Raw genomic sequence first — 20352 nt, forward strand, 5'->3', positions numbered from 1 at the left:
TTCCCACTGATCAAAACTTCTCACATGTCAAGAGTATTATGAAATGACAGTAAGGGTATGTGCACACGTAAACTGCATTTACGTCTGAAATTACGGAGCTGTTTTCAGGAGAAAACAGCTCCGTAATTGCAGACGTAATTGCTCGTCCTCGCATTTTGCGAGGCGTCATTGACGGCCGTAATTTAGAGCTGTTCTTCATTGAATTCAATGAAAAACGGCTCAAATTCCGTCCAAAGAAGTGTCCTGCACTTCTTTGACGAGGCAGTCAATTTACGCGTCGTCGTTTGACAGCTGTCAAACGACGACGCGTAAATTACAAGTCGTCGGCACAGTACGAATGGGCAGATGTTTGCCGACGTATTGTAGCCCTATTTTCAGGCGTAAATCGAGGTATAATACGCCTCGTTTATGCCTGAAAATAGGTCAGTTCACACGGCTGAATTTTTGCATTCCACCTCCCATTCATTTAATGGGAGTCAGACGCTTCTCTTTCCTGCTAGATTATTTTTTTAAGCTAGCGGGAAAAAGAAGCGTCCTGCTCGATCTTCGTGCGGATTCCACCCCAAACCCCACTCATTGAAGTCAACGGGAGAAGGAATCTTCCTGCCAACAGCATGAATAATTAGATGGTGGATTTTTTGGTGGGACCCGTTAGTGGGAAAATATAAAAACGCACTACAACATTTTTTTTAGGTGGTTTTTTACTTCTGTCTTTTGGTTCAGTGGTGTTTTAACCCCTTCAGGACTGAGCCTGTTTTGGCCTTCAGGACGAAGCCGATTTTTCAAATCTGACATGTGTCACTTTATGTGGTAATAACTCCGGAATGCTTTTACCTATCCAAGTGATTCTGAGAATGTTTTCTCGTGACATATTGTACTTTATGTTAGGGAAAAAATTTGATCGATAAATTCAATATTTATTTGTAAAAAACACCAAAATTTAGAGAAAATTAGCAAAAATTTGCATTTTTCTAAATTTAAATGTATCTGCTTGTAAGACAGATAGTAATACCACACAAAATATTTACTAGATAATATTTCCCATATATCTACTTTATGTTTGCATCGTTTTTTGAACATTCTTTTATTTTTCTAGGACGTTACAAGGCTTAGAACTTTAGCAGCAATTTCTCATATTTTCAAGAAAATTTAAAATGCCTATTTTTTCAGGGACCAGTTCAGTTCTGAAGTGGCTTTGAGGGCCTTATATATTAGAAAGTCCTCATAAATCACCCCATTTTGAAAACTGCACACCTTAAAGTATTCAAAATAGCATTCAGAAAGTATATTAACCCTTTAGGCATTTCACAGGAAATAAAGCAAAGTAGAGGTGAAATTTACAAATTTAAATTTTTTTTAATGAAATTAATTTGTAATACATTTTTTCTGTAACACAGAAGGTTTTACGAGAGAAACGCAATTCAATACTTATTGCCCAGATTCTGCAGTTTTTAGAAATATCCCACATGTGGCTCTAGTGCGGTAATGGACTGAAACACCGGCCTCAGAAGCAAAGGAGCACCTAGTGGATTTTGGGGCCTCTATTTTATTAGAATACATTTTAGGCACCATGTCAGGTTTGAAGAGGTCTTGTGGTGCCAAAACCGTGGAAACCCCCCAAAAGTGACCCCATTTTGGAAACTACACCCCTCAAGGAATTTTTCAAGAGGTATAGTGAGCATTGTTAGCCCACAGGTTTTTTGCTAAATTTATTGGAACTGGTCTGTGAAAATGAAAATCTACTTTTTTTCTGAAAAAACATACGAAGTTTTAGTTTTTACAAGGAATAAAGGAGAAAAAGCACCCCAACATTTGTAAAGCAATTTCTCCCGATTACGGCAATACCCCATATGTGGTAATAAACTGCTGTTTGGACCCACGGCAGGGCTCAGAAGGGAACGAGGGCCATTTGGATTTTGGAGCGCAGATTTTGCTGGAATGGTTTTCGGTGCCATGTCATATTTGCAACGCCCTGTAGGGACCAAAACAGTGGAAACCCCCCAAAAGTGACCCCATTTTGGAAACTACATCCCTCAAGTAATTTTTCTAGGGGTATAGTTAGCATTTTGACCCTACACGGTTTTTGCTGAATTTATGGGAATTATGCAGTGAAATTGAAAATCTAAATTTTTTCTAATAAAATGTAGTTTTAGCTCAGATTTTTTCATTTTTACAATAGATAAAGGAGAAAAAACACCCCAATATTTGTAAAGCAAACTCTTCTGAGCACAGCAATACCCCATATGTGGTAATAAACTGCTGTTTGGACACATGGCGGAAGTTAGAAAGTACGGAGCGCCATTTGACTTTTGGAGCTCAAGTTTTGCTGGAATGGTTTGCGGCCCCATGTCACATTTGCAAAGCCACTGAGGGGCCAAAATAGTACAAACCCGGCAAAAGTGACCCCATTTGGGAAACTATACCCCTCGTGGAATTTATCTCGCGGTATAGTGAGCATTTTGACCCCACAGTTTTTTTGCTGAATTATTGAAATTATGCAGTGAAAATGAAAATCTACATTCTTTCCACTAAAATGTTGAATTTTTTTCATTTTCACAAGGAATAAAGGAGAAAAAGTGTCCCAACAATTGTAAACCAATTTCTCCCGAGTACGGTAATACCCCACATGTGGTCATAAACTGCTGCTTGGATACACCACAGGGCTCAGAATGGCAGGAGTGCTACTTGGCATGTAGATTTTGGTTGATTGTTTTTTGTGCGCCATGTCGCATTTGCAGAGCCCCTGAGATACCCGTACAGTAGAAACCCCTGAGAAATGACTCCATTTTGGAAACTATACCCCTCAGGGTAATCATCTAGGGGTGTACTGAGCATTTTGATCTCACAGGTGTTTCATAGGTTGTATTAGAATGAGGAAGTGAACATGAAAAATTATTTTTTTTTCCCAAAAATATCTAGTTTTGCACCCAATTTTTTTTTCCACAAGGGGTAATAGGAGAAAAAACAACACATAATTTGTTACCCAATTTCTCCCGAGTACGGCAATACCCCATGTGTGGCCCTAAACTGCTGTTTGGGCACATGGCAGAGCTCAAAATGGAAGGAGCGCCATTTGGCTTTCAGAGCGCAAATTTTGCTGGACTGATGTATGGGCGCCATGTCGCATTTGCAGAGCTCCCTTAGGTACCAGAGTAGAGTGTAAAACCCTGAGAAGTGACCCCATTTTGTAAACTACACCCCTCAAGGCAGTTATCATTTTCCTGGACATATGACAGGGCTTAGGAGTGAAAGGCGCATGTGAGACCTATTTTGGTGATTTTCGCAGAATTAGCCCACAATGGCAGGGCTCTGGGGTCAAATAGTAAAACAAACCCCCAAGTAGTGACCCCCATTTTGGAATCTGCACCCCTGAAGGCATTTTATTAAAGGGTGTAGTGAGCATTTTGACCACACAGGTTTTTTTTTTTCTATAATAAATGAATGCTCAGTGGATGGTGCAAAGTGAAAATTTCCACAGGTATATGCCATTTTAGTGCACAATATTTTGTGCCCAGTTCATGCCACTGAAGACAAATACCTCAAACTGTTAAGCGGGTTCTCCCGGGTATGGTGATGCCATATATGTGGACATAAACTGCCCGTTGGGCACGCTGCAGGGCTCAGAAGGGAGGGAGCGCCATTTGGCTTTTGGAGCGCAGATTTTGCTTAGTGGTAGTTTTGTTTGGGGTTTTGCTGGTATTTCAGTTTATGATGTGCGGGCATATGTAAGCTGTGCAGAGTACATCAGCACATAATAAGAGGGTATAATAATGGGATAAATAAATAATAATTCATAGATATATGTCCGGTGTCGCACTGATAAATGGTGCCAGATCTTATACACTTTTGGAACACTCTGCACATTTTGCAACGCCATATTCTGAGAGCCAGAACTTTTTTTTTTTCTCCACCGGAGCTGGGTGAGGGCTTATATGTTGCGGGACAATCTGTAGTTTTCATTGGTACCATTTTGGGGTACATGCGATTTTTTTGATCACTTTGTATTTCATTTTTTTTGTCAAGGAAGGTGACCAAAAACCTGCAATTCTGATGTTTTTTATAAAAAAAAATTTACGCCGTTCGCCATGCGCTATGAATGACAATTTTACTTTATTCTGCGGGTCGGTACGATTACGGCGATACCATATGTATATAGTTTCTCTTATGCTTTGCAGCGTCTGCACGATAAAATCACTTTTGTTTCAAACAATTAATTTTTTGTGTCACCATATTCTGAGAGCCATAACTTTTTTTTTTTTCCGTCAAAAAAGCTGCGGGATGGCTTGTTTTTTGCGGGACGGGCTGCAGTTTTTAATGGTATAATTTTGGGGTACATGCAACTTTTAGATCCCTTTTTTTATTCTGTTTTGCGAGGCTAGTGACTAAAAAACAGCGATTCTGGAATAGTTTTTTATTAATTTTTTTTACGGTGTTCACCGTACGGGTAAAATAGCATGATATTTTTATAGTTTGGGTCGTTACGGACGCGGGGATACCACATATGTGTACTTTTTTTTATTTTTTTCCTATAATAAAAGACTTATTATAGGAAAAAAGGCTGTTATAGTGTTTTTTTAAACTTATTTTTTTCATGAAACATATTTTTTTTTACTTTTTTTACAACATTTTTATTAACTTGTTTTAACTTTTTTTGTGTCCCACTAGGGAACTTGAAGGCATGAAGCCCTGATCGCTATTCTAATACACTGCACTACCTACATAGTGCAGTGTATTAGAGCTGTCAGCTATTCACTGACAGCAAGCCTATTAGGCTTCGCCTCCCGGCGGGGCCTAATAGGCTTCCGTACTAGGAAGCGATTGTTAGCCTAGCTCCGGTCCTGGCCGTTGCAGAGGGGTGCCGGACAGCTGATTACTGGCAGTGATAGCGCTGGCTCAAGCTGAGCCAGCGCCATCACATACACCACGTCATGGAGCTGTGATTGGTCAGTCTGCTTTGACTGACCAATCACAGCGATCGCCGGCAGGAGACCGCTGTGATTGGTCCCCTGCCGTCTTACTGTGCCGGTCAACTGTCATAAACAGTTGACGGCACAGTTCTGTCACCTTGTCCTTTGACAGGGTGACAGTTTTTAGCCAGGACGCACCGGTACGCCCTGGTTCCTTAAAGCACTTCAATGCAGGACGTACCGGTGCGTCCTGGTGCGGTAAGGGGTTAAGTGGGTACCTGCCGACAGAGCTCAACAGTAAGCTAGAGTGAGGCACTTGTGAGCAGCCGGTGGTGACTGGTTCATTTAAACAGTCGAGTCACATTATCATCACCACCTCCTACTTTCGACATTGGCAGCGCGTAGCCCATGAAGGAAGTGATGTGTCGTGGGCTGGCTTGGTGGGTATATAAGGTGTGCGATAGGCTGTCTGAACACATATCACTCGTTGTTGCCATGGGTAAAAGTGGCAATTTATCAGAGTTGCAAAAAGGGACGATTATTTCGGGCCAAGAGTGGCAGTATTTCTCAAAACTCGAAGTTTGTGAACTGTTCACGTGCTGCTGTGGTGAAAGTGTATCGTGAGTGGATAAATGGCACCATCGACTACGAAGGTGCGCGTGGGCCGAATGACACGATATAGTGGAGCAGCTCACCATGAAAATCAACCAGTGGGCTACCAGACGTGTGTCTGAAACAATACTTCAGCGAACCCTACTGCGTATGGGACTCCAAAGCAGACAGATGGTCACTGCTCCTATGCTAACAAAGAAAAAAAGGCTTCAATTTGCACGCCAGTATCGTAATTGGACCACCGACGATTGACGATTGGCAAAGGGTTGAATTCTCCGATGATTCACGTTTTCTGCTTCATCGAACAGATGGACGTTGGCGTGTCAGGCGGAAAACATCAGAGAACAAACACCCTGCAACCATTGCTGGAAGAACACAAGCTGGTGGCGGCAGCGTTATGGTCTGGGGAATTTTTTCATGCCATTCTCTAGGCCCACTCATCCATGTGGAAGGCACTCTGAACCGATTTGGGTATAAATCCGTCGTTGCAGATCACCCGTCCACCCATACATGCTGCTTGTCTTCCCTGGGGCAGATGGAATCTTCCAGCAAGACAATGCGACATGTCACACGGCTTGAAATGTCCCACAGTGGTTGGAAGAGCACAACCAAGATTTCCAAGTACTTCCCTGGCCCCCTAGTTTGCCGGACTTGAACCCAATTGAGCATCTATTGCCATCTGCACCTCGATAGTCTTGTTCGCTTTATGGATCCTCCCCCACGCACGCTCCAGCAAATGTCGCTTCCAATACAGTCAGCATGGCTCCAGATACCTAAGACAACCTAGCAGCACCTTATTATGTCATCCCCCAGACCGTCAAGCTGCTGTCCACGGAGGTGATCTGGATATTAGACCCCATAGCTGCCCTCACACAGTATAATGCCCCCCATACAGTATAATGCTCTCCATAGCTGCCCCCACACAGTATGCCTCCCATACAGTATAATGCCCCCATAGCTGTGCCATACACTATGTCCCCCATAGTTGCCCCACAATATAATGCCCCCCATAGGTGCCCCCACAGTATAATGCCATCCATATCTGTCCCCACAGTATAATGCCCCCATAGCTGTCCCCACAGTAGAATGCCTCCATAGCTGTCCCCATAGTATAATGCCCCAATAGCTGCCCCCACAGTATAATGCCCCCATACAGTATAATGCTCCTATAGCAGCCACCATATTAGCCCCCCTTCCGTACCCAGTGTAATGCCCCATAGTGCCTAATAGAAAAATAATAACATAATTACTTACCTATTGCCGTTCCCCCGACGGGTGGAGTATCCTTTTCCTCCAGTCTGTGCGCCGAGCCGCTCACGGCAGAGTGAATTCAGCTCCTTGCTCCAGCATTCATGAAGCAGGACAGGCTTCCCCCAGGTTTAGGGGCCCGGTCACATTTCCGACCCCTGGAGCTACGCCGCTGGTGACTAGACTGTGTATAATATATACACACACACTATATGGTCAAATGTATGTGGACACCTGACATCACACCTATATGAGCTTATTAAAAATCCCAGTCCAAAGCCATGGGTGTTAATATGGAAATTTCTGGCTTTAACAGCCTCCACTCTTCTGGGCAGGCTTTATTTGGACAGGCACAATATTCTGGAGTGTCTGTGGGAATTTTTGCCCATTCATCCAGAAGACCATTTGTGAGGTCAGGCAATGATGTTGAATGAGAGGGCCTGGCTCACAATCTCCATTCTAGTTTATCCTAAAGGTGCTCGATAGGGTTGAGGTCAGGGCTCTAAGTTCTTCAACACCAAACTTGACCAACCATGTCTTTATGGAACTAGCTTTTTGCACTGGGGCTGTAACATAAAAGGACCTTCACCAAAGTGTTCCAACAAAATTAGAAGCATACAATTTTCCAAAATGTCTTGGTATGCTGAAACGTTAGGGTATGTTCACACGCTTTACCAAAAACGTCTGAAAATACGGAGCTGTTTTCAAGGGAAAACAGCTCCCGATTTTCAGACGTTTTTTAAGCCACTTGCAATTTTCGTGGCGTTTTTTCGAGCTGTATTCTACAGGGTCAAAACGCCGCGAAATACCCTACTTCTGCCTCCCATTGATGTCAATGGGAGGTCAGAAACATAAACGCCCGAAGATAGGGCATATCCCTTCTTTTTCCCGCGAGATGGTTTTTCCGCTCACGAGAAAAAACGCCTCCGCCTCCCATTGCAATCAATAGGAGGCATTTTTGGCGCGTTTTGCGACGCGGTTTCTGCATCAAAAAACTCAGTGTGAACTGGCCCTAAGATTTCCCTTCAGTGGAAATAAGATACCTAGCCCGAACCCAGAAAAAAAAAGCCCTTTGCCATTTTCCTCCTCTACCAAATTTTACAATAGTAACTTTGTATGCCGGTAAGTAGCGTTCTCCTGGTATTCGTCAAACCCAAACTCGTGCATCAGACTTCTAGATAGAGAAGCATCATTGGTAACTTCACAAAACACCTTTCTTCTGCTCCAGAGTCCAGTGTTGGCGTGCTTTACACCACTCCAGCCAACACTTGGAATTGCAAATGGTGATCTTTGCAGCTGCTCGACCATGGAAACCCATTTCATGAGGCTCCTGAGCCGCAGTTCTTGTGCTGATGTCACTTCCTGAGGCAGTGTGGAACTCTGTAGTCAGCTATGCGACAATCAGCATTTTTTACATGATACGCACTTCAGCACCGCTGTGTGAGTTTGCGTGGTCTACTGCTTCGTGGCTGAGCTGTTACTATTACTAGACACTTCCGCTTCACAATAGCACTTAAAGGGGTTGTCCACTTTCTGAAAAATGATGACCGGTCATCAGTATACGATTGGTGCGTGTCCGACACCCGGACCGATCCGCCACTACGGCTGCCTCCGGGCGCCGGACGATGTTGCCGGAAGCAAATGGCTCCGGTCAAAGAACAGCGGCCGAGCTGCAGTATTGCAGCTCTGCTTTTATTCAAGTGAATAGGAACAGAGCTGCAGTTCTGCCGAACGGACGATATGCAGCGGTCGGAGCCCAAAATCATGCCCTCATAGTACTATATAGACGGAAAAATAAAGACGTTATGGCTTTTGAAAGGTGGGGAGGAAAAAACGAAAATGAAAATCTGAAAAAGGGTTTAGGCGAGAAGGGGTTAACTGACGGGGAAAATCCAGCAGATTCGAAATTTAATGAACTGACACGTGGCATCTTTGGCAGTGCCACATACTGAGCTCTTCAGTATGACCCATACGACAAGCAATCTTTGTTTATCGAGATTGCATGGCTGTGTGCATGATTTTAAGCATGTTTGCAATTGGTGTGGCTGAAACACCAGAACTCAATAATTGTCAGGGGTGTTTTTGGGTATACAGGCAAATCATGCGCTTTCTAAATAAATGATGAGGCTGAGCTGGCTAGCCGTGTAGTCCGGACAGGATGAGGCATAGCTTTCCACTGAATGTGTCACATTGACAATACATATATTACAAGAGCGCAGGATACATAGAGGCGTCTTCTACCTGGAGCTGCTTTCACTACAGTCTATGCAGATGATGCTTCCGCGCAGATATCCATGTGCAAGAACACTTCCGGCTCAGCTGTGCAACTTCCAAACAAGTCCCCCTGTCTAGCACCTCGTACTCGTATAAACCATTGGTAGCGATCACACACAAGCTACTTCTCCCGCATACATCAACTAGTTGCCGTCGGAACTGTTCTTCTAGCTAGGTACAAACGGAACGTTCAGCTCTGGTTCACGGAACAGGGGGAGGACGGACCGCTAATTCATACACCCGGAAGTGGCCGCTGACCTGTGTCCCGGGCAGTCAGGTACTGAGCCGTGTAGTGTGGGTGTATGGACAGGGTACATGTGTGGTACTCAGCAGCCACGTCTATGGTTACACTAATAATAGAAGGCTAGCAGATGTTTAGTATGGCTTCCTGGCGGGTGAGAGACCTGCTGATAATGGAGGCTTCCCAGCACGCAGTGTCCTTATAGTAATATACTACCCGTATTGATTCTGCGCCCTTGTTTACATCCTCGACACCATGAAGTGTTGTATACTACGTGACCATGACGTCAGTATGGACGACATGTGATGCGTTCGCTCTGAGAGTGTAGACACCATGGCCAGCAATAGAAAGTATATTTATTCTTTTGTTGTTTTAACCCTTTCGGAACTTGTTGGGGGTTATTTATGTGTTCGGTTTTACTTCTTTTGTTGTTAGATTTTCACTGTGGAATCCGCACCTAATATCCACAATAAAGTAAAGTGCAATCCTTGTGAGTAAAGTTTTACAACATCCCATTTATATGCTGCCTAAGCAATCAACACGGATTGGAGGATACGCTGACGCACATTTCTTCCGGTTTTGGAGATGAGCGCCGATGACCACAAATGACACAAACCCAATAGCAATGATTGGATGTTTTTATAAAACTGTGAGGACGTCCTTATACCTGCTACAAGGCTGTCCCGAAATGCTTGAGTTGCAGATGAACAAAACTTCATGATATTCTAAAAAACCAATAAAATATCCTTAAAGTGGCTGTCAAGACTTTTAAAACGAGATCAGGGTAGAATTGCTATATTGAGCCATGACGTCCTCTCTCCTGTAGAATTGCGCTATATATATATGTGTGTGATTGGTACAAGTCATAATTCGTTTTTATTAAAAATTCTTACTTTTTGAGATACAGCTACTCTGTATTCTCTATAGAGCAGCGGTATTGTTCGCTAAGACCTGAATCTGTCAGTCCCGTGGACCTGACGGGTTCAGTGTCAGCAGGTCATGTGTGTCCCAGACATGGCAGCAAGAGAAAAAAAAGTTATGATCCAGCACTTCATGATGAAATCTCCGTACTTTATTGTATAAACGTTAGAAATCCACCCAGCACATAAAGACAAAGGACCAGTATGCTTACGCGTTTCAAACGCCAACTGCGTTCTTAGCCAAAGCCTTTATACAATAAAGTCCTGAGATTTCTTTATGAAGTGCTGGATCATGCCTTTTTTTTTTTTTTTTTTTTTTTTAACTGCGGGTGCCAGGGATCACTGAAGACACTAGAAACCGGTGAGCTGGAAAAATCTTTTCATTTTAAGCTCTCGGCTTAGCTCAGTTCTCTTCACAATATTGAATGTACTAAACAGGCTATGTCTTTTCTCCTATCATGATTATTTATTACAATACAGCACTGGTTAGATACCATACCCTTATGTGATCACTTCATGTGCCAGTGGTCAGATACTAAATGCATGGCTTTTATTAACCGCGCTACATACACCGTTCAGCCATAACATTGATATTCTCCTTACAGTCGCACTTGACATGGGGTAGGGTTAGGGCTGGGCGATTTTTGACCAAATAAAATCTAGATTTTTTTTCAAGCCTATGGGCGATTTTCGATTTGAATCTCGATCAGTTCATAAATTACTTTCTTTATATAAATAACTACATATATTACTATAATAATACTTGTATGTAACTTCACAACTTTTAACCTCTGCAAATACTTTATCAGAAAGACTATTGGAAAAATGTATATCTGATTATAATTTCTGTGTTCCCCGGCAGGGAACAGGTTAACAGAATCTATAATAAATGATGCGCTGCGTGCACTAACATCCCCCTCTGCCCGTCACCACCTCACCCGGTCTCCGACGTTGCAGGCGAGAGCAGTGTAAATTGCAGTAGGGCCAGGTAGATAGCGAGCAGCCACTTTGGGGCAAGATTACATTATAGTGTCTGAAGTCTGAGCAGGACCCTGTGTAGTACCGGCCCCACCATGGGATGTTAAATAAATTACATTAAGGTCAGATTCACACAACCGTGAAAAACGATCCGTGTGTCAAACACGGTACATGTGATCAGGACTCCTGGTATCAGTCATGTAGGCTGCAGTCACACGACAGTGAAAAAAAATGGCCATTAAAATCTGATCAATTGTCAGTTTTTCATGTCCGTTTTCCATCCTTGCCTCTCCATATGGATTTCCTTTGTCAGAGTATTTTTTGTCCCAATCCCCTGAAAACACAGCAGTGCCCCCGTAGATGGTGCTTCAGTGCCCCCATATAGTGTCACAGAGCCCACATATAGTAACAGCAACACAGGGCTCACATATAGTAACAGTGCCCCCATAGTGACACAGGGCCCACATATAGTAACAGTGCCACCCCCCATATAGTTCCACACACCCTTGGAGATCGCACCCCCACCCGGTGGTGGCGCGATCTGAAAGGGGGGGGTCTGGTGGCGTGATCTGCAAGGGGGGGGGGGCTGGTGGCGCGATCTGCAAGGGGGGGGGGGCTGGTGGCGGGATCTGCAAGGGGTGTTAGTATATACAGGGCGGTGTGGCTTTATATACTGGGAGTCTCTGCTTCCCCGTGTAACTGCTGTTCTGTACTGTATCATTTTGTGCACAACAGAACAGCAGTTCCGTGGGGAAGCAGGGACAGACAGGGGCAGATCAGGCAGTGACAAGACGGCGGGGCTTCCTCCTGCAGCACGGCGCCACTAAAAATAATCTAACGATTCTGGTAAAAAACAGAATCGTCGGAGGCCTTGAGGGCCAATTAATCAAATTAATTTGATCGCCCAGCCCTAGGTGGGGTATATTAGGCATAAGTCAGTTCTTGAAGTTAATGTGTTGGAAGCAGGAAAAATGGGCAAGGGTAAGGATCTGAGCGACTTTGACAAGTGCCAAATTGTGATGGCTAGATGTTTGGGTCAGAGCAACTCAAAAACTGCAAGTCTTGTGGGGTGTTCCTGGTGTGCATTGGTTAGTAACTACCAAAAAGTGGTCCAAGGCAGGACAACCGATGAACAGACAGGGTCTTTTGCGCATGTGGAGCGAGATCTACTGTAGCACAAATTGCTGAAAGAGTTAATTCTGTCTATGATAGACCGTTGTCCGAACAGACAGTGCATCACGACTTGCTGTGTATGGGGCTGCATAGCTGCAGACCTGTTACCGTGCCGACGCTGATCAATTTTCAACGGCGAAAGTGCCTGCAATGGGCACGTGAGCCCGTTCTGAACCATGGAGCAATGGAAGAAGGTGGCCTAGTCTGATGAATCACATTTCCTTTTACATCATGTGGACATCTGGAAGTGTGTGCATCGCTTACCTGGGAAAGAGATGTCAGCAGCGTGCACTATGAGAAGAAGGCAAGCCTGCGGAGGCACTGTGATGCTCTGGGAAATCTTGGGTCCTATAATCATAAACATTGTGGCAGAAAAAAGTGCACCCCTTTATTGCTATGGTATTCCCTAATGGCAGTGGCCTCTTTCAGCAGGATAATGCGCCATGCCACACTGCAAAAATTGTTCAGGAATGGTTTGGGGAACATGACAAGGGGTACATGGCGTTGACTAGGCCTCCAAATTCCCCAGATCTCAATATGATAGAGCATTTGTTGGATGTGCTGGAAAATAAAGTATGATCCATAGAGGCCCCACATCGCTAATTACGTGTCTTAGAGGATCTGCTGCTAACATCTTGGGGCCAGATACCATAGAACACTTTCAGAAGTCTTGTGGAGTCCGTTTTAGTGGCCCGAGGAGGAACTACACAATATTAGACAGGTGGTTTTATTGTTATTGCTGAACAGAGACTAAATAAACTGCTCATCTTTACAATATAAAACCTATACAAAGTGGGCTATATTCGAGGCTTTCAGAATGTTTACTAGCTCTGAACCCATGAACTAAACCTATTTAACACTGAATCGCCAGAGCGCACGAATTTTAAAGCACCCTATGTATCCGGAGTAGGCAACCTTGATGAGGTAGAGCTCTACTGTAATAATACAGAAGGTACTAAAGTATGGAGGGAAGCAGAAGAATAAATCCCTGTATCAGAAAACACCAGAGCTCCGACCCCTGTAAAGATATGTTAGGAAATAATTGGCACAGACTTGTGGACCTGAATATGAGATGATGTTTGTAGTTGGAGGTGCACTTTAAGATCTGCTGTGACAAAAATGTCTTGTTTCACGCAGAAGAGAAGCCACCTCTGTAGGGCCCAAATTGTCTTTGCACAAAACTGTCATTTTGTTAAAGACATATATTTTTTTAGGCCCAAAGCATTACTTTCATAGGGTGAGTTTAAGTTTTCTCACACACCAACAGTATGTATTCAAATTTAATATTTTAAGCTTGCAATTTTTTTTCCCCAAAATGTAGTAAAAACATTGGTTATTTTTCACATCTTTGTTTCATTGGAGCAGAGGAAAGACAATTCGTATGGTAACATAAACAAAAGCAGCGCCCCCTATGGACTATAACAAAAACAACTGCTGCTTTACTCCCACACTTCACTGTAATGATCTTTAAATTCATGACTGTGAACTAAAGTGTCCTAAGGCACCAGTGACCTACTCGGGACCTGTCAGTAGTTCTATATTTTTCTCCTAGTGTTCGATTGTGTTTCCATGAATACTGGATAGCATTTCTTCATGCAGATATTTTTTCCATTTCAGGGTTCTAAACATGGCGGCTGTGATAAATGCAGAGTTGGACCCAGTTTTTTTGAAAGCACTTGGGTACCTCCACTCTAAGAACAAAGATTCTGCTGAGAGACTGAAGTCTTTGCTGGATGAATCTCTGTGCAAGGGCCTTGACTCTGGGTATCGGCCTCCACAAAAGGTTTGACCTAAGCATAAGGATAAAATTTAAGTCAGTGTGGTTTCCCCAAAGCACCTGCATGGCCTATCATTTTATGATAATATAAGCTCAATGTCTCCAAGCGAAGGTGGTCAGAGGCGGCACACGGCAGCTGTCATATAATGTTAGCAGAGACTGATGAAGTAGGCTACATAGCACAGTCAATAATAATAGACTGCTTGTTCGTCACTTTCTACCAGCAGAGGGTATATTGCTGAAAGTGACTCCATAGGGAAGCAGAAGCTCTGACTACTGGGGAGGTGCTAAAAAAAAAAATGAACAGAGCACTTCATAGGACTGTCATGGGGAGGGGGGATGTGAAGAGTCTTCAGTTGTGACTACTAGGAAAGTGAGGGGGGGACTGCTGTGAATGCTGATAAAGTGGATGACGTGACTAGATGGTGGGACTGCTGTGAGTACTAGGGGGTAAACAATTTTTACTACTATATGGATAGAGGGGCACTTCTGTGACTTCCATTAAGGGGAGCTCTATCCTGACTATTGCGTGGGTTAAAACTTCAAGTGATGTGTTATACCTGACGCTGATACACTCTCTGGTGACTTATAGCTTTTAGAACTGTCTTCTAGACCTTGCGAGAATTAGTCTAGGCCTGTAATGCATGAATGTCTAATAGAGGGGTCCCCTATTCCCATATGAGGTCATTCTCCACTGAACTGTATGGCAGATGGGGGAACAGCGAGTTCTCAATTCTTAAAAAGGGAAGCATAAGAGCTAGCTGAAGAGCTTTATATGGGGATTTAGTAGTTGTAAGTGTAATGAAAAACAAGAGACCTAAAAAGAATAAGGTTGACATTTGTCTCTTTTGTTGAAGGATGTCGAGCAGCCTAAAGTGACACTGCCTAAACCTAAGTCCGACGTTAAGACTAGCAACAGTTCTACTGCAAGCAGCGTCCTGAGCAAAGCACTGCCAACAGAGAAGGTGAAGAAAGAGGCAGAGAAGAGGTCCTCAGATAAGGTAGGTCTGGTTCTTCGTCATATGGATCTGAACACATATTTTCTAGACTTTTGGTTATAAATCTGTTCTTGTAATATATAGTGAGTTTATAGAATGTTTGTTTTTGTATCTTACTTACTTTATGTTTTTGGTGATAGATGAAGGTGGATATTAGTGATCCCGTTGATTTACCAAAGAAACCTCGCTTGGAGAAACCAGAGGCGCGCTCCTCTCCAATCACTGTGCAGACTAGTAAGGACCTACCTATGCCTGATCTGTCCAGCTTTGATGAAACTAGTGCTGATGACTTTGCCATGGAGATGGGTCTAGCCTGCGTTGTCTGTCGGTGAGTGACTGCAAATGGTAGTATGTTATTATGGGAAAATTAATGTAACACTCATTGTTCGCTTTGCTACATTATTTTGTAATAGAAAGACATGGCTTTTGACATCTCAGCAATTAATGGACACATTGTATTAGCCTTGGCTCTTTTCAAATCTGCGTCAGGGCTTTCCGTTGTTTTGCTAAGTCATAGGAACAGAACAACGAAAAATCAGAGCCGCCGAGTCTGTCGGATGACCGAAACCAACTACACCCATTGCCACGGTGTCCGGCAAAAACTTCTGAATCTGCAGCGGAGGCTCCTGACAGAGACTCCGACACAGATGGGGACTGTGCCTAAAATACAAAAAAAACTGTCATTAGGCATTAATCACTTTGGACACCATGTAACATTACATTTTTTCAATAATTCCAGACAGATGACCGTTTTCTCGGGTAATCAGCTGGTAGAATGCCAGGAATGCCATAATCTCTACCATCAAGATTGTCACAAACCGCAAGTCACAGATAAGGATGTGAACGATCCCCGTTTGGTTTGGTACTGTGCGCGCTGTACTAGGCAGATGAAGAGAATGGTAAGATCCTTGAATGTAGGAATCTGATTCTCAAATGATAAACTTGTATTTTAAAACTGTCAGATAACAACGTCACATTGGCCAAAGACAGAAAAAATAGCAGTTGTGTTGTGGCTCGTCTAGTTAAAAAAAAAATACAACAAACAAAAAAAAACCTTTTGCAACAAGTTACTGAGGCACCAGAGTGTAACATCACATGTAATCTACTCTTGACCAGGATAAGAAGAACATGGCTGCTTTCTTACAGAACAGCGCTACATCTATCCATGGGATGTGTCTAGTATTGCAGCTCCACTTAATTGGCGTGAATGAGGATGAGTTGCAATACCACACACAACCTGCAGACAGGTGTGGCGTGTGTCCTGGAAGATCACCGCAATGTTTTTCTAATCCTGAACAACACCTTTGCTGTCTGTAATGTCTACTTTTTATAATCTAACTCCAGAATTCTTTGCTGATTATTTTTATCTTGGATTGGAGCTCTATTTTTCTGATTAAAGACCTGAAAGATCACCTGTTTCCCTTCACACTGCCACATTAAGGCCTTATTCACACGAGCGTATTTCACGTCTGTGTTATGAGCGTCACCCGGACCTATGCAAGTCAATGGGGCCATTCAGACATTCAGTGTTTTTCATGCAGCGTGTGTCCGCTCCGTGAAACTCACTGCGTCTCCTATACTTGTGCATTTTTTGCGCATCACGCACCCATTGAAGTCAATGGGTGCGTGAAAATCATGGTCACGCAACAGTTGCTAAAGAAATGATGACAAAAAGAAAGTTTATTTTGCTGACGTAAAGAACGGATGACATACGCGCGTAAAAAATGCTGACATACACCATACACTGAAGTCGCACGGAACTGCGACGCAGCAAAAACGCAGCGTTTTTTTACGCGTGCAAAACGGACACGTTCGTGTGAATAAGGCCTAAGAGGAGCATACTGAAGATGGATTTGTTACTGAGATCAGCCGGAGCGCTTCTTTACCTTGCAATTAGGAGCCACAAAACGTGTTGTAATTCACTGGATACTAATTGTGAAATGTAACGTTTAGCTCCAGTGACTTGAGGCCCTTTTACAAACGAGCGTTCGCAGTACACTTGTGCCTGATAATTGTCCTGTGTAAACAGGGCAGTGATCAGCTGATGAACGGGCAAACACTCGTTCATCAGCTGATCGTATCGTTTTAAATTCTGAAAATCTTATCATTGTCGGCAGCGCATCTCCCTGTGTAAACAGGGCAAAAACGACAAACCTTGTATGTAACTTTCTTCCCAAGATGAAAACACTTCAGTCCAAGTTGTTAGGCCCATGTATGTGACCCACTATTTAATATGCTCTTTATTGTTACTAGTCATTTATTTACTTATCTAATTGATTCATTTGTTCTTGTAGGCACAGAAGAATCAGAAACCCTCACAAAAGCCTTCCCCCTCAGCTACTTCTGCAACAATGCTGGTCGTGAAGGACCCGTCCATCATCAAACCTGAGCTGAAGACCAAAGCCGATTCTGCGCAAACGTTCTTAGCTTTCAAACGGACAGAGGTTAAGGTATTACTGTATGTTACCTGTCAGTCACTGGCTGGGGAGCTGGGAATAGATATGTGTTGGAGTTCCCTGCATAGCGGGTGGCTGGGAGTGCCGCTGTGAAGATGCCACAGCGCTAAATATCTGTGGCCCCTTCCTTCTCAGGATCGTTAAATACATGCAGATTGACACCGGGAATCACATTAGGGTATGTCACCCTGCCCCATGTCTCCTGCATCTTCCTGTTGTAACTATTGCTTATTTATCTTTTTTCCTCGTTTATGGGTAAAAAAAGGTACGTATCTGTATGACGTCCATATGCCCCATAAGGCTGTTCCGATGGGAAAACTCCTTTTCATTTTCCGTCTGATATGACAGTTTAAAGGTCATCTAGCAGTAGAAAGGTGCGCTTTAAATGAGACCTCGTCAAGAAATCTTTTACAAGTTTCATTGGAGCGCCCCCAATACAGCCTCCCAAGTGGGTTTCCGGTTGCTGCAGTCTTCCATCTGTCCGCTTCAGTGACCGGAATAGTGGGTACACTTCTAGTTTACTGGTTTAACCCTTTATGAACATCCTCTAGATGTCTGTTGACAGCACACCTGTCTCACGGTAGGTGCACCTTTTTTAATGGTTTGGCTTTTCTCCTCTATTCCCATTCTCTAATGTTACACTTTCGTCACAATAATCCCTATCATCCTCTACTAATTAAAGATACAGCGTCTTCTTGAGATCCTAAATACTTCTGTGCCGCAGTATTTCTAGCGCTAACTCCATTTCTGAAACCAATGATCAGTGCGGGGCTACTCTCTTCAATATTGTATTTGTTTCCATGATGCAGCTCAAGGTGCGCTCCGTGTATGGACTGCATCATCTTTCCAGCTATTAATAATCCGGTTCCACACAGGTTGTAAAAGGATCCGTGTGCCATCTGGCAGGCCATGTTTTGTTTAGACAAGATAACAATGCAGAAAGGTAGATGTTGTGTGCTGAGTAAACCATTTTTGATATTTTCTTTGTCGATATTCTGTCACCCACAGTGCTGCCTTATCTAAATCATAGTTGGGTGCATATGTTCATTGCTAAGGGGATAGGAGCAGATTTGGATGTGTGTACATGGATTTGTATATACAAATACAAGAATTATCTGGATTTGCATCCAATGTTGCGTATTCATATAAAATATTTTATTTGTTAGATTTAACCCTGTTACTCTGGTGACAACCGATCGAAATAAATGTTTTTTCTCTTTTATATCCGTATATTTTGAGTCCATCTGCCATGCTAATATGCAATCTGAATAATTATGTTGTTAGAATAATAGTTGAATATATTATTACTGAAGTCTTACTGTTTTTATTCCTTATTTACATATCAAGGCATCCGCTGTAGCATCTGGGAATTCCTCCAATTCTGGAACATCATCCTCTGCTGCAAGTGGTCTTACAGGGTGGGCAGCATTTGGAGCAAAAACTGCCTCTGCAGCAATTGCAACCTCCAAACTAGGTAACGTAACACAGGCTGCTGGCGGAAAGCCTCCCACTCTGTCTGCAGGTCAAAAGCCAATGGGTTCAATTGGCTTGGCACCCTTGAAAACGGGATCAGCATCTAAGCCAGGGTCTGGAAACAGCAATACAAATTCTATTCCGTTAAAACCTTTGCCACCTCTAATATTGGGAAAGACCGGTCTCAGCCGTACCATGAGCAGCGAGAATGTCAGCAAAACAGGCCTTCCTAGTCCGAGCATAAGTTCTTCTGGAAGTCAGATCAGCAGTGGTAATGGAGGAGGAAGCAGTGGAAGCTCCAGTAGTAAATCTCCTGTAGATCCCGGCTCTCAGCAGTCCGGAGCCAAAGGTCCGACGTCTCAAGAATCTCAGTTAAATGCCATGAAGCGACTCCAAATGGTGAAAAAGAAAGCCGCTCAGAAAAAACTGAAGAAATGACCATTCAGACAAAAAGATGAAACTCAACAACTGTACTGGTGGAATGAGATGCTACTGTAGTAGGTTTAATGTAAAATGCCTTGGTCATGTAACTGCACAACTTGAATATAGTAAAATTACATTCTTAGAAATACATTTCATTTTGTTTTTTTATTCACAGTACTAAACATTATTATTATATGTAATAGAGAGAATATCTGTGGTATTGGCCACTGATTTTGTTATGTGAACTCCAATGTATTCTATGGACAACGCTGAAGAATTCCCTAGCGCCGTACCTCATGTGCCTTCCTGCCAGGATTAGCCAGGGGCATATCTGATCCGTCCTTGCTACCAACGGCTGTAACTCAGACTGGGTCGCAGCTAGGGTTGTCCCGATACCAGAATTTGGATTTCGATACCGATATTTAGAGTAGTATTGCGATACTCGATACCAAAACGAAACTTTGCCAACCATAAAAAAAAACCTCAAAAATATAAAGTCCTTCCATTTTCTGATGTGAGGCACGTGGTGTTATCAATTTTGAACCTCCATGTGCCTCACATTAATAGTAATTAACCCCATCATGTACCTCACACATTAACCCAATGTTGCCCATTACAACTGTGAGCGAGTTACTCGATGGGATCACTTATTATAATTTGTACCATTGGGTTAATGTGTGCGGGAAATGATGTGGTTAATTCCCATGGCTGTGTTTGGAGCATGAGATACGAAACGTATGTCGCCCGCTTTTCCTGGATCCAACATAGTTGAGAAAGCCGGGCTCCTAGCATCATAGTCATCCATGCTAATGTGAGTCACTGCCTCCCCGCGTGACTACTGTCCCATAGTGTAATCATGTTTTCAGTATCGG

General features: G+C 43.3%; 2 protein-coding genes across 4 annotated transcripts in view; one reads left to right on the forward strand and one right to left on the reverse strand.

Annotated features, from left to right (window-relative positions):
- Positions 1-9517, reverse strand: part of GSTCD (glutathione S-transferase C-terminal domain containing) — a 149969-nt gene extending 140452 nt beyond the window's left edge. Inside the window, exon 1 of one of the 2 annotated variants that reach the window (XR_012883029.1) lies at positions 9009-9517. The gene's annotated coding sequence lies outside the window, so the exon portion shown is untranslated. The remainder of the gene's footprint in view (positions 1-9008) is intronic. The other variant, XM_075860600.1, reaches the window with a different exon arrangement.
- INTS12 (integrator complex subunit 12) lies at positions 9108-19626 on the forward strand. 2 transcript variants are annotated; one of them, XM_075860601.1, is made up of 7 exons: positions 9108-9318; positions 13971-14136; positions 14988-15131; positions 15269-15456; positions 15868-16027; positions 17423-17578; positions 18932-19626. In XM_075860601.1, exons 2-7 carry the CDS (start codon positions 13981-13983, stop codon positions 19493-19495), a joined length of 1368 nt encoding a protein of 455 aa, XP_075716716.1. In that variant the 5' UTR covers positions 9108-9318; positions 13971-13980; the 3' UTR covers positions 19496-19626. The 2 variants fall into 2 exon arrangements, with proteins under 2 accessions (XP_075716716.1, XP_075716717.1); XM_075860602.1 differs by lacking the exon at positions 9108-9318 and adding an exon at positions 9393-9436.
- The last annotated feature ends 726 nt before the right edge of the window (positions 19627-20352 follow it).

Source organism: Rhinoderma darwinii, chromosome 1 (assembly GCF_050947455.1).
Source record: "Rhinoderma darwinii isolate aRhiDar2 chromosome 1, aRhiDar2.hap1, whole genome shotgun sequence".
Lineage (NCBI taxonomy): Eukaryota > Metazoa > Chordata > Amphibia > Anura > Rhinodermatidae > Rhinoderma > Rhinoderma darwinii.